This window comes from Vombatus ursinus, unplaced genomic scaffold (assembly GCF_900497805.2).
Source record: "Vombatus ursinus unplaced genomic scaffold, bare-nosed wombat genome assembly UNPS02014945.1, whole genome shotgun sequence".
Lineage (NCBI taxonomy): Eukaryota > Metazoa > Chordata > Mammalia > Diprotodontia > Vombatidae > Vombatus > Vombatus ursinus.
In genome coordinates this window covers 27,843,785-27,859,103 of record NW_020954723.1, presented here as the reverse complement: position 1 = coordinate 27,859,103, position 15,319 = coordinate 27,843,785, and the positions used below count along the sequence as shown (strand labels likewise).

The 15,319-nt window shown below is 36.5% G+C and overlaps 1 protein-coding gene across 7 annotated transcripts in view; it reads left to right on the top strand.

The window, feature by feature from the left end:
* The window catches only part of SIPA1L1 (signal induced proliferation associated 1 like 1), a 375,977-nt gene that overhangs the window by 199,925 nt on the left and 160,733 nt on the right, over nt 1–15,319 (top strand). For all 7 annotated transcript variants that reach the window (XM_027844736.1, XM_027844738.1, XM_027844739.1 and 4 more), the window contains one exon: nt 13,076–14,878. In XM_027844736.1, coding sequence (XP_027700537.1) covers nt 13,378–14,878 — 1,501 coding nt within the window. In that variant the 5' untranslated portion in view covers nt 13,076–13,377. The remainder of the gene's footprint in view (nt 1–13,075; nt 14,879–15,319) is intronic.

The window sequence follows — 15,319 nt, the reverse complement described above, 5'->3', positions numbered from 1 at the left end:
TATTTAAGTGTAAGATAGTTTGGGAGGTAACTAGCAGTTTAGGAGACCAAGACAGGCTTCATGTAGAAGTATGGTACCTCCAGTGCATTGTAACAGAAGAGAAGGACTGGATGAAGTGGAAGTAAAGAGGGAGTACATTGCCTGCATGGGGAAGACCAGGGCAAAGGCCCATGCAGATTGGAGATGGGGTGTCATGTGAAGAATAGAGAAAAGACCCACAGACCATCCAGTGATGATGGAAAAATCTACTGGGGCCAGGTTATGTAAGACTTTAAAAGCTTAATAGAGGAGTTTATATTTCATGTGAGAGGCAATAGGAAGCTACTGGAGTTGTTTGAGTAGGAGAGATATATGGATTTAAAGAAAATTACTTTATCAGCAGTGTGTAGGATGGGCTGGAGTGGTGAGACAGGGAGATTAATTAGGTGGCTGTTGCAATAATCTAGCTGCGTATTAGTAAGTGCTTGAAGTAAGGTCATAGCTGTGTGAGATGAAAGAAGGTGTTCAATGTGACAGATATTGTAATAGTAGAAATAGCAATAGTTGGCACCTCAGCTGAGGGAGAATGAGGAGTTGAGGATGAAACCAGTCTTATGACTCTGGGATGTTTGAAGGATGGTGGTGCCTTAAATACAAATAAGGAAGTTTGGAAGAGGGGAGGGTTTGTGGGGGGAACATAATGAGTTGAAGACAAGTTTAAGATGTCTCTTTTTGGTGAAATATCCAATAGACAATTAGTGAAACAGGATTGAAACTCAGTGAAGAGACTGTGAATTATACATCTGGGTGTTAACTGCATACAAATAATAGTTTAAACTCATGGGAGCAGATGAGGTTATTGAGAGAATATAGAGAGAGAAGAAAAGAATGACCAGGACCCAACTTTGAATACTCACTATGAAAGAATAGTCGCACGGGTAGGAAGTGGATGAGAAGAGAGTAATATCATGAAAACCCACAAATATCAGGCAGTGGGGCAGAGTAATAGAGACCCAGCCTCTTAATCAGAATAATTTGGGTTTAATCTTCTGGCTATGCACTCCTGAACAAGTTGCTTAACCTTTTATTTCCTAAGATTACAATTTGAAGAACAGTTGATCTGTAATTTATTTTTTTGACTGATTTAAAAGTTGCGGAACTGTGGTGGTAGTGGGAGTTCCCTTCGTATGCAATTATATGTATGTGTGTACACATGTACATACAAACATACATATATAATGCATACCTGTATTTTTGCATGATGTATATCTGTATGCTTGTGCATGTATTTATGTAAATACACAGATTAATATTAGAAGGGACTTTGTATTGACCGTTGGGGAAGGAAAGGAATAAACTTTCTTTAGGTTTGTAGTCATCTAACTATTCAACAGTATCCATTTTTATTAGTGTGATAAGGTTATTATTGGCAGTAGGTTTTTTGTTTGTTTTTATGCAACTGTGTTTTAAAGTTTGCAGGGGTCTCTCGATTCTCTAAACTGCTCTGAGTAAAACAATTTGGTTATAGTAAGGTGGATTAATGGGAAACAAGTCTGGACAAGTTGGGTGAAGTTGAATACTACCTTGAATACTGGACTGACATTTTTGGAATTTATCTTATCTTACACTGGAACTTTCTAAAGATTTTTTTTTTAAGCTGAGTTTTAAGCAATGCCATAACAAAGTCTATATTTAAGGAAGACTGATAACTAATTTATATTTACTGATCATGCACTGAATATGTGGCACTATAATAAATTATCTTAGGTTGGTACAGACTGACAAGAAACATCATAATGGATAATGGAAACAGGTTTTCCTTTTTCTTTTCCTTATTATATTTTTAAAAAATTTATTTTTATATGTTTAATAGGAATGTATGTATAGCCTATATCAGATTGCATGCTATCTTGGGGAGGGAGGGGGAGAAAAATTTAAAACTCAAAAACTTATGGAAGTGATTGTTGATAAATCAAAATAAGTTAATAAAAAATTTATTTTTAAAACTATCTTTTTTTTTTAATCATCAAAAATCTGCCTCTCCTTTCCCCAACAACAACAACAAAACAACCAAAATTCCTTTTACAAAGATTTTATGGTCAAGTAAAACAAATTTCTGCATTGACCATGTCCAAAAATATTTATGTCTCACTCTGCATTCTTAGTTCTTCACCTCTCTATCAGGAATTGGGTGGCATGTTTTATCATTAATACTCTAGTTATGTTAATCAGGGTTCCTAATTCTTTCAGAGGTATTTGTCTTTACCATATTGTTGTCATTGCATAAATTGTTCTGTTTCTGTTCACTTCACTCTGCATTAGTTCATATAAGTCTTCTCAGGTTTCTCCGAAACCATTCCCCTTCTTCTATCACATTTGTATACTGTACCTTGTTCATTCATTTCCCCAATTGATGGGCATCTCCTCAGCTTATCATTCTTTATCACCTCAAAAAGAGCTATAAATATTTTTGCACATCTCTTAACCCATTCTTCCTCTAGTTCCCTTTTCTCACCTTTCATTCTTATTTCCGTGTGTGTGTGTGTGTGTGTGTGTGTGTGTGTGTGTGTGTCTGTCTGTGTCTGTGTCTGTATCTGCGTATGCACGAGCGCGTGCTCGAGCTTCCCTCCTTTGACCAGTTTGGATGAGAGTGAGGGCCAAGTGTCGCCTACTTCCCTTTATTTCCTCCTCCTCATTTGTATAGATATCTATACAAACACCCTGACTATGTGAGTTAATTTTCTCTTCCTTTTCTTTTCTGTAGCCCTTTACCCCCAGCATTTTCCTCTTTTTCCATTCTTCTCTTAAGATCATCAAAATAGAACAACTCCACTCCCAAGGCTTGTTTATTAGACTCCCTCTCTAACGGCTGATGAAGATAGGATTCATAAGAGACACATGCATCATCTCCCTATATTTAAATGTTAATATTTTGATTTCTTATAATTATTCATCCATCTTGACCTTTTTATGTTTCTCTTGTGTTTGAACTCCTGTGTTTGAACGTCAAATTTTCTACACAGCTGTGACCTGTTCATTGGGAATGCTTGAAAGTCCTCTGCTTCATTAAAGGTCTGTTTTTTTTTTTCTTCTTGTAGGATTCTATTTAGTTTTGCTAGGTAAGTTATTCCTGGTTGTAAGACATCTTTTATTTTCTTAGAATATTAAATTCCAAGTTCTCCATACTTGGTGGCTGCTAAAATCATGTGTGATCCTGACACCTCAGTATTTGAATTCTTTTTTTTTTTTTTGGAGGGGGCATTCCTTGCAGTTTTTTTCTTAGACCTGGAACTCTGATTTTGCCTGTAATGTTCCTGAGAGTTGTAATTTTGGGGTTTCTTTCAAGAGGTGACCAGTGAAGAAATCTTTTTATTTCCTCCTTGCCCTTTGATCTAAGATATCTAGGCAGTTTTATTGAAAATGATGTCTAGACTCTTTTTTTGGTTATGGCTTTCAGGTGGTCCAATTCTTAATTTTTTTCCTTCAGTCTGTTTTCCAAGTTTTTGCTATGAGATACCTTGTATTTTTTTCTTTTTTTCTTCAGTCTTTTCATTTTTTAAAAAAGTTCTTTTTTCATGGAGTCATTAACCTTTTTGTCTTTTTTGGGGGTGTCATTTTAATTTTCATGGAGTTTATTGCTTGAGCAAAGTTTTGTACCTCTTCTGCTAAACTGTTAATTATTTTTCCAGTTCTTTCTATGACTCATTTCTTTCCCAGTTTTTTCCACTCTAGTGCTGTCATTTTATTTGTAAAAATATTTTTAAACCCTTTAGCTCCTTTTTTGGGTTTGTTTTTTGTTTTTTGAGAGGCAGTTGGGGTTAAATGACTTGCCCAGGGTCACACAGCTAGTAATTGTCAAGTGTCTGAGGCCAGATTTGAACTGAGGTCCTCCTGACTCCAGGGCTGGTGCTCTATCCACTGTGCCACCTAGCTGCCCCCAAACTCTAACTCATGCTTCATCTGTTCCAGGAATTCTAATTGATTCTTTGTCCAAGCTGTGTGTTTCTAAGAGGCTTTGTTTGTAGATGTTTTACAATTAATTCTGTTCTTCTGGATTTATATCTTGAGGGTCCCTGTTGCCGTAATTGCTTTTTATGGTCGGATTCTTTTTCATTTGCTTTCTTGCTCATTGTTCTAGCTCATTTCTTGATTTTGGACTCGGTGTTAGTGCCAGGCTCTGTGCACTTTTGGAGGGAAGGTCTTGTCTTATTATTGCTTTTTTTTTTTTTAAAAGAGATATTGAGTGTTATATTGCAGGCTTTCTGGGAAACCTTATACTGGGGGCCTGCAGACTGTTAGTGCTTTCAGACTGATCTCTTCCAGAGAAAAGGCTTATATCTGTTTCCCCTGCTCTGAGTTCTGCAAGTTCGTGATCTGAGTTTAGGTCTAAGCACCAGGGCAGTGCTGTTGGACTTAGCTACCATCAGCTAGCTGGGAAGCTTTGCAATTTCAGAGGGACAGAACTGTTATCATCCCTTTGATTTGGGCTTACTGATCTAGTTATTCCTCTGCAGGCTTCATGTTGGGCCAAAAGTTTGAACTGAACTCTTGCTTTGCTCTTGGGCCTGAGGCACCCAGCTCTTTGCTTTTTTCTGAACTAGCTGTTTTCTCAGTATACCACCTAGGGTTTGCAATTGCTCTTTACCCTGGAAAACTAATCATAGGGTAGTTCCTCTTGTCAATCTTCCCTGGATGTGTGGTCCTTGGTCACTGAATTGTGGGCCATTGTGGTACCTCCATATGAATTTGAGATCCTCTCTTGCTCTAGTGCCTCTCTTTTCTTTCTCCTTGCACCACAGTTCTCCACACAGCAGCTCCTAGCTGACCTCATCCCCAGCATCTCCATGTCTTATTCTTTCTGTCTCTCTGTGCCCAACCAGGCTAGACAGATGACTCACTCTGACCTGTTCTTTGATTTTACTAGCATGATTCAGTCTGGTATATTTTCTAGCTATCGCTGGAGTAGATTTTATTTTTGTGGTGGTGGTGGTTGGTGATGGGACTCAAGGGAGGTTATTTAACTTCTTTCTGATACTCCGTCTCCTTGGCTGTTCTTGCCCTTTTATAAAATGAGCGTATTGATACTTGGACTCTTTTCTTCATAGAGTTGTGCAGAGCACTATCTAAATGTGAAGTTCTTTTATTATAACAATAAGAAGTAGTGAGGGAGGTAATGGTCCCATTGCATTCTACCACATCTGGAGTATTGTAGTCAGTTCTCAGTACCACAGAATATAGTAAGAATATTTACAAACTGCTTCTTTCTGAATGCTTTCAATATATATACACACACACACACACACACACACACACACACACACACACACACACACACACACACACATATATACACACATATATATATATTTTTTTTGATATGGGAGCACTTGATTTTGGCAATGGTATTTTCATTTTGGGTTTCCTTTCAGGAGATGACTAGTATTTTCTTTTTAACTTCCCCTTGTCCTCTGGTTCTAACAGCTGTCTGCAGTAACTGCACTTATGAATTCTTGAAATGTAGCATCCAGGCTTTTTTTTGAGGGGAGCAGAGGTAGGGATCATCCCTTTTAAGAAGACCAGTGGAAAACCTCTTTTTCCTTCTTGTAGGTAACAAACAGCTAAATGGATGCTCAATCTCCTTTTCTTCACTTCTAAGGCTGCTCCTGAACTTAGCTTCCCACCCTCTTTACATCTCTCCTCTTTTCCTCTATCTTCCTTACACATATTTTAACTACTAGTAAATAATAATGTTCCTGAGTCATCTACCCCTTCTTTCTTTCCTTTCCCACCAAAAGAAAAGAGTTGCTACTTTCATACACTTGTGTTAAAAGGTGTCTGACCTTTGTTCTTGAGGCTAGGCACTTCCTTGCCTTATTGTGAACATTGATTAATATAATGTTATGTATAATGGACATTTATCAGTTATCAGTAAGGATAGTTTTATGGCTATATTTGAAAGAATACATATTTCTAAAAAAGGGCCATCTCTTTTCTTTTAGGCAAATGGTTTTCACAGCCATTTGTTCAGTCGTTTAAAAAAGTGATCTGTTGGGTAGGACATGTGGTCATTGATCAGGTGGTAAACTAATGGGTAAGAACTTGACCGTCTCACATCTCCTGGGTCCCTTCTTGACTCTTCCAGCCCTCAGTGATAGCCATCTTCTTTGGTCTCCTTGCCATAAATACACTCAGTAAAATTTTGTGGTATCAAATTCCTATAGGACATAGGCTTTGTGTCACAGTGTAACCCTTAAAACATTTTATTGTTTGCTCTTAGCCTAGTTACTTAAAATAATTTGACAGCTCCTGGAGTGCAGGGACCAAGTCTTCCACTTCTGCATCCCTTGTTCATACAGTGAGTGCATAATAAATATTTTTTGTTTGCTTAATACCTTGCCTATGAAGTTATGGACTCCAAAACATACTTTTCCCCATCTGTATAGGAATCGGGTGATTTCAGAATTGGAAGGGGCTTCTTAGAAAGCATCCAATTTAGCTATAAAGAAACTGTGTTCCAAAGAATGGAAATGACTTGTTCAAGTAGCAGAGCTGTGACTAGAATCCAGATCTCCTGCTTCCGTGTCTAGGGTTCATATTAGAAAATCAGGTGGTAGTATTGTCTGTACCCCAACTCCCTCCAAGCAAAGAAATAGAACAGAAACCCAATGAATAAATCATGAAGGAGCTTTAAATACAGTTAGCTTGTGATTATTCAACAGTAAAGCAGTCTTTGATTACTTAGGATCATTTCTTTCCTTTGCAAGTTTCATTACTAATTAGCACCTACATCCAACTGTGGATAAGATAAAAGAAGGATCATTAACTGGAATCACATGTGGAATAAATGGTACTGTACATATGGCTCATGCAGTCAATATCTCCCTTTCTTTAGTCGATTTTCTGTTGTTTTGTCCTTAGTGGAGGCAGTGAAACGTCTTCATATCGTCAGTTTAAATATTGGGAAACTTACGATATTCCCAAGCTTTCCCAATCTGTGTTAAATATTGTCAGTTCCTTCAGTATTTCATGGGTGCCTTAGGTTATGGTTTCAATAATGCTTCCTAGGTTGTTGAAAAGAGTCTATAGGTTATATTAAGAGCTGAAAACTCATCTCCAAATCAGTCCTGGATTTATAGAGGAAGGTGAATTATAAGGACACAGGGATGGGGAAGTGAGATGGGGACATACTTAGTGATAAGGATGACTTTATGATATATCTTTTTGTGTAGCTTCTTGTTTTTACAGGTCATTGGATCATAAATATTGTTTGAGGGAGTCTTAGAGAGCAATTTAATCCAAACCTACAACTAAAAAACTTGAGGCTCAGAGATAAAATAGCTTGCCTAAGATTATGCAGATAATGACAGAACTGGGATTGTGACACTAAATTCAGCCCTTTTTTGAACATGCCACACACTCATTTTTCTAAAATGGAGATAAAAAGTGCTTTCTCAGCATTAAAATGAGATATGTAACAAAGGGAGAACACACTTCTTAAATTAAAGTACAAGAATTCATTTTACATAATAACTTCAATAAATACTGAGAATGTTTATTCCTTTTATTTATGTATTTATTGTGCCTCTTTCTGACCTTGTTTTCATTAGAAAATTCGGTGCAAGAAAATGTTACTGGGAAGACCAAAAGACATATTTTAGCTTGTTTTGTATTTTTAATGACTGGTAATATTCTGTAGAACTTCATAATTAGAAGTCATATATGGAAATTAGTCAAGCATTTTGTGTGCCAGGAACTAAGGATATGAATAAAGTTGTATCTAAGGAAACAAATGAAGGGATAAGGAAACCCTACCCTCAGGTAACTCCCGTTCTAATTAAGACAGCATGAAAATAACTAGATACATACAAGATATAGAAAGTAGATGGTAGTTCATCCCAAAGGAGAAGGCACTAATATTTAGTGAAATTAGGAATGGCCTCCTATATAACATGGAATTTCAGTCACATCTTGAAGGAACCCAGGGAAACTAAGTCAGAGATGAGGTTGGAGAGTATTCCAGACATAAAGGGAAAGATAGTGCAAAGGTACAGACATAGTGAACTAGAGTTTCATGTGCAAGAAACTAATAGCAAGTTGGTTGGTAATGCTGGACTGTAGATTACATAAAGAGGGATAAAGTATATGAAGACTAGAAAATAAGGAAGTTGTGAAGAGTTTTAGGAACCAAAAATGATACTTTATTTTGATGCTGGAGATAATGGGAAGCTAATGGAATTTATTAGCCATAGGTGGAGAATGTTGAAAGGGAAATAGTATAACTAGATAAGAGCTTCTGGAAAAGAACTTTGGAAGCTGAGGGTGATCCACCCAGTAATAACTGAGACCTTATGAAAAAGGGAGGGTTTGGGGTGAAAGATAATGAGTTCAATTTCAGACATGATGAATTTGAGATTTTTCTGAATATTTTGAGAGGTGCAAAAAGCAGTGTGGCTGATGTGTAGATTTTTGATCCATTTGATTTCTAATGGAAGCTAATGAGATCACTAAGTGAGATTGTATAGAGGGAAAATAGAAGGGTGCCTAAGACAAAACCTTGGGACCTTCCCAAGTTAAGTGGATGTGACATTCAACCAAGCAGACTAGGAAAGAGTGGTCGAGGACACCAGAAAGTAAAGAGTAAAGAGTAGTCATTAAAAAAACTAACGGAGTGAAGGCTTTGGTTATATTTTAGAAAGAAGGCAAGAAGACTAAGATCAGGAAAAGGCCATTAGATTTGGCAATTAAGCTATTAAACAATCAAAGCAATAAGTTTCAGTGTAGTGATGAAGCTACTAGATTGAAGAGACATTAGAAGCTAGTGAGAAAATCGGAGGTATTGAATATAGATGGTCTTCTTGAGAAGATTAGCTGAGAAGCAGGGGGAGGGGGGAGGTAGAGTTAACTAGTGATGATGTTACATCATCAAACAAGTTCCATGCTTTTATAACTTCCTGACTTGTTTAAACTGAAATTTTAATAAATTCTCTTTTTTTTTTACAGCATGTGAATTTGAATAATGTCTCAAAGATTTCTTCCCATTACTCTAAAAATTCAAAGTTGACTCTGTATTTATACTGCTGAATAAATCTCACTATTACAATTAGGAATAAGAGGCAGCAGCAAATTTCCTTTTTAAGAACAATTTACTTTTTTAACTATTGAGTTTTACTAAAAAAAAATTATTATAAGGAATGATATTTTTAAAAAACTTAAGTGAATCTATACCTTTGTCCAAATTCTCAGTTAGATTATAAATTACTCCACAAGAGGGACTATACCATATATATCTTTTGTGTCCTCTATAAGAAATATTCAGTAAAGGGCTGAAAATGCAAGAGGCAGTCTTGAAGTGTTCATTGAATGATTTGATAAATGAGTGAAGATCAGTTTAATGATAAACATTTCTCCCATTTCTATTATTTTGATGTATCTTAAGAATGTTGTCAGATTTGTTCAAGCTCTACATCAGCATTATTTTTAACAGAAGAAAAATAGGTTCATTTTAGCACATTAAGTGCCACCCCATGTGTCTATAATTAAAACTGTGGAGTGAGTGAGAGTGTGTGTGTATGTATATATAATATGTATATATGTGTGTATATGATATGTATGTGTGTGTATATGTGCGTATGTGTGTATATATATATATACATACACACATATATGTAGATATCTACATATCCACAAATGAGGGAAAACTGTGCTTTATCAAATGAAACATCATACCATAATACAATTAAAAACAGTCAGCATCAGGATTATAAGGGTGTTTTAGTGAACTATGAATTCAGTATGTGTCAACATTGTGGCATGGCAACCAAGAAAGCTAATGAAATCTTTGACTATTTTAAGAAAGTATAATGTATAGGACTAATATCATCATTTGGGCACTATCTAAATGTTAGCTGCTGGTTTTTTATTATTTTAAATATTTCATTAATTATATTAATATCATAATTAATGATGATGGTGTTAACACCCAGTTCAGACTACATATTTAATAATCTATGTTCAGTCCTGAACACTATATTTTAGGAAGAAATTGGTAACCTGGAGGAAACCAACCAGCATGGGAAAAAAGGCTGGAATTTATGCCACCTGGGAACTGATCGGCTGAACTAGGGCTGTTTGTCTTAGAGATGAGTTGGTTGGGGTTTGGGGAGGAGCACGGGACCATGCTAGTTGTCTTCAGGTATTTGCAGGGCTGTAATGGGGAAGTGGGAATAGACATGTTTTGCTTGGTTTCACAGGACAGGAGTAATGGGTAAAAGTTGCAAAAAGGCAAATTTAGGATTGATGCCAGGGGGTGGGGGTGGGGGTGGGGACTTTCTAAAAGTTAGAGCTTTCTGAAAGTAGAGTGAGTTACCTCTGGTAGTGGTATGTTTCTTTTTACTGGTATAAGGTGGGAGGTGAGGGAATGTCCTTGATTGTAGGCTAGAAGACCACTTGGGGAGTATATTCCTTTTTGGGGGATGGGTTGGTCTAGAGGGTCTCTGTTGTTCTTTCCATCTCAGAGATTCTGTGATTTTGGACCTTAGGCTCTTCAATTTGTAAAATGAACAGATTGTTTGTTCCAAATGATTTTCACAATTCCTTCCACTTCTGCAAATCTGAGTTCCAAAGTCACAGCTTATATAGCAACATATACCACAAAAGATTCTTAGTATTTCTTTCAAAATAAAACAATTTTATACCATATTTAAATAGAATTTGACATTTAAAAATAGATGTATAAGACATAGCCCATTATGAATGGGCTATATTCCAAATGTTAATTTTAAAATCATTTGTTTATAATTTGTAATGCTCCTTCTCAGGAGCAATGTTACAAATGGATAGATTCTCAAGCTTGGCCATAGATGTCTGTAGCATAAATGTAAATATATAAATACATAAATGTAAATATAAATATAAGTGTCTATAATCTATAGTAATGGTAAAATGCTAACATTTGCAAAGTATTTTACATGTTATTTCTTTTATCACAGCAATCCTGAGGAGCACATAGGTAGTGCAAAAATATTATTATCCCCTTTTTATGATGAGGAAATTGAAGCACAAAGATTAAATTACTTTGCCAGTTGACATGCAGTTGGAAAGTACCAGAGCTAAGACTCAAATCCAAAGCTGCTAACTCTTAAGTCCAGTGGATGTTTCCATCTTAATAATCTTTACCTAATACAATAATGAAGTAAATCAGATTCTAGTACTAGACTGAATTTAGAGTCTTTGAAGCAGAAGCGTATATGGTAGTGATAGAGGTTCCAGGAACACATTATGAAAAAAAAAGGTCAAAAGATGTTTTAGTTTGAGATGGTCTCACAGTCAATTTGTATATTGCATGGCTACTTTTCTGGCCTTCAGTTCATTTTATATGGTTCCCTAGGACCTCAGCTATAAAATAGTGTAATGCTTGCTGGCTAGGTTAGGTTCCACTGCTACACTGAGAGTTCACTGTTCTGTTTGAAAGCTTAAAATTCGAAATGGTAGGATTTGATTGGTGGAAGTTGGCAGTATAAAATATAAGCTAAATAATATTCATTTAGCAAAAGAAATAGCCAGAAAGCATTGAGTTAGATTTAATTACATAGCTATGCAAAAGTATTATCTTTTTGACAGAGGATGGCAACAAAGAGGTTAGGTGAAAACAACTGGCATTTATCTGAATGACTGTGTTGTTGCCACAAGCCCTGTATTCTACTCTCTCTTGCCTTGCACGCTGCAGTCTGCTTGCATTTTTTAAACACCCCCTAAATGTTCTTGCTTATAAATAGCAGCTGGTTGTTTAAACCCTGGCTGTGTACTGCTAGTGAAATTAAATTGTGCTGCATTTTCAAAGCAAAAGGCTGACTAGCTAGATGCTTAATTACTGTTGAAGTGGAGTACCTGTTACTGTGGAAGAGGGCTCAGTGGCATTTTTTTACCTAAGGTTTCAGAAGCTGAGATTTTCAGATAATACTTCTCTGTGAAAGGAGTGCTGGTTCAGCAGTATCTTTCGAAACGTGGATTTGGCAAGAATATAAAGGCCACATCTTGTGTAATTTGTGGAGTCTTGGAAAACAATCTTCTGCTTTAGTTTTAGGGTGTCACAGCTGTACAGACTTTTATACTGATTTTTTTGTGCTTGTAGAACCTGACTACATTGTTTATTAGGAAATTCTCTCAATCTCTTCCTCCCTTGACTACTACCCCTTTACCTGCACTCTTTTAATACTTTATAATCATTCAATAAGGATTTGTGTGGAGAGCATTTTTGACTTTAAAATTTTGAACTGATGGGAGGTGAAGGGTGTGGTTATTGGTAGGAAATGCTTTTATTTTGTCAATGAGCAAAACATGTTAATGAGCGAAATATTTCCGGAATTCATTGTGCTGAACTAGGCATAAGAAGATGATTGCTGAAGATTTTTAAAAATATTCTTGTTTTGTGTAAACAGCAAAATAGAAATATGTAAAATAGAAACAGAAATTTATAAATTTTGAATTGTAGAGAAAGAAGCTACTATATTAAAGCTGATTATTTTTTTGAGGCAGAGTTATAATTTCATTGGCATAGGGTAATCCAAGTGTAGAAGCTTCCTCCATCAATGCATTTTTTAAATAATTTGCTCATATTCACAGTTCCAGTTCTAGGAAGGACTTGAATCAGGTCTTCTTCACTCCAACTTTGCCTTCTATTACCTAGTGCCTACTGATGTTGATTATTATATTCAGTTGCATAAATGTTTTTAGTCTATTCAAACTACTGATTATGCAATCATTTCATCTAATCATTTGAATTATATTGGTTATGTCTTATTTTTACATAGCTTAGCTGAGTTTTTTTGTCTTACAATATCAATAGTCATTGGAGGCCTACACCCTTGTTAGGGTAGTATAATTAATATCCACATAAGCAAGATCCTTAATTAATTTTAAATAAGATTTTTGTAAAATCTTGCATATATCTCTTTCCTTTACCATGCTCTGCAGAGGAATGTAGAACTTAATATGGGATTTATTCTATCTTTATTTTAATTTGTCTAGTTTGGGCAGTTAGGTATTGATTTTTAAAAGTTATCTGAAATTACTAATTCATGCTTTCCTTCTCTTCTAGGGAAAAATGATTGAATTGTGGAAGCTGCTGAATCTCTTGATGTAAACTCCACTCAAGTTTTCTGGAGAAGAGCAACCTGTTAAAATTTAGTACAGTAACTTTTATGGATTTTAATATATTTGAAACCTGAATCTTTAGTTTGCTGGTAGCAAGGCATAATTTTACCTCTTCAAAGAAAATGATCAAGGTCTCATGCAACCATTATTTTTTCTGGAAACTATTCTTCAGAAGGGAAGTATACATGTAAACAGAAGAGATGATCATGCTTCCTGTAGTCATTTAAGACTAAGCTCTTTTAAATCATGACCAGCTTGAAGCGGTCCCAGACTGAAAGACCTGTTGCCACTGAAAGAGCATCAATGGTTGGAACAGATGGGATTTCCAAGGTTCACACTGATGACTTCTACATGCGACGCTTCAGGTCGCAGAATGGCAGTTTGGGTTCTTCTGTCATGGCTCCTGTGGGCCCCCCTCGAAGTGAAGGTTCCCACCATATTACCTCCACTCCAGGGGTCCCAAAGATGGGGGTTAGGGCAAGGATTGCAGATTGGCCACCAAGGAAGGACAATGTTAAAGAATCTAGCCGTTCAAGTCAAGAAATGGAGACATCAAGCTGCCTTGACAGCATGTCCTCCAAAGGCAGTCCTGGAAGTCAAGGTAGTTCAGTTAACCTCAACTCCAGTGACTCTGCCATGTTGAAAAGCATACAGAACACTCTTAAAAGCAAAACAAGACAATCGGAGAACATGGATTCCAGATTTCTCATGCCTGAAGCTTATCCTAGCTCCCCTAGGAAAGCCCTTCGCAGAATAAGACAACGTAGTAACAGTGATATTACTATAAGTGAACTTGATGTGGACAGCTTTGATGAATGTATTTCACCCACATACAAAACTGGTCCATCACTGCACAGGGAATATGGTAGCACATCATCAATAGATAAGCAAGGGACTTCAGGAGAAAGTTTTTTTGATTTGTTGAAGGGGTACAAGGAAGACAAATCTGATCAGAGAGGCCCAACTCCAACAAAACTGAGTGAATTTTTGATAGCCAGTGGAAGCAAGGGTTCTGGCTTTTCTCTGGATGTGATAGATGGACCGATCACGCAGAGAGAGAACCTTAGACTTTTTAAGGAAAGGGAGAAACCACTTAAGAGACGCTCTAAGTCAGAGACAGGGGACTCATCCATTTTTCGTAAGTTGCGTAATGCCAAATGTGAAGGGGAACTTGGAAAATCATCAGACCTCGAAGACAACCGATCAGAGGACTCTGTCAGGCCTTGGACTTGTCCAAAGTGTTTTGGTCACTATGATGTCCAGAGTATATTGTTTGACTTGAACGAGGCAATTATAAACAGGCACAACGTTATAAAAAGGAGAAATACGACCACAGGAGCATCCGCAGCTGCTGTTGCTTCTTTAGTTTCTGGACCTTTATCTCACTCTGCAAGTTTCAGTTCGCCTATGGGCAGTACTGAGGACTTGAATTCTAAAGGAAGCCTCAGCATGGACCAAGGAGATGATAAGAGTAATGACCTTGTAATGAGCTGTCCATACTTTCGAAATGAGATTGGTGGAGAAGGAGAAAGGAAGATCAGTTTATCCAAATCAAATTCTGGTTCCTTCAGTAGTGAAAGTGCCTCATTTGAATCTACTCTTAGCTCTCATTGCACAAATGCAGGAGTGGCTGTACTTGAAGTGCCCAAGGAAAATTTGGTATTGCATTTAGATAGAATAAAGAGATACATTGTGGAACATGTGGATCTTGGCGCATACTATTATAGGAAATTTTTTTATCAGAAGGGTAAGTAGTGTTTTTAATTCATTTATTTTGCTATACTCATTCAAAATATTAAATTCTTTATATCAGTGGAGAGCTTTGGGCACTATGTAATGATAGAACTGATGACTTTTTCATTTTTCTCGGTAGCAAAGTAGCTCAGCAATCATTTCCTGTAAAAGCAGATGTGGGAATTTTTTTTTTATTCTTTCATAGTATTTAAAAAAATACATTTAGTGCTTTTTACTTTTCATGTGGAAAAATTCACAGATTGATTTTTAATGTAAATTCTCCAAATGGTAACTAAACGATTAGAAGTATTCTCTCTCTTAAGCATCTGTTGAGTAGGAAAATGCCGCCATGCCACTCTTAAGGATGTGTGCGGTTGTTTCCAAGCATTAAAAAGTTATTGAAAACATTTGAAACACCCACTTTAACTTTCTTGGCTTTTAATTACTTAGGAAC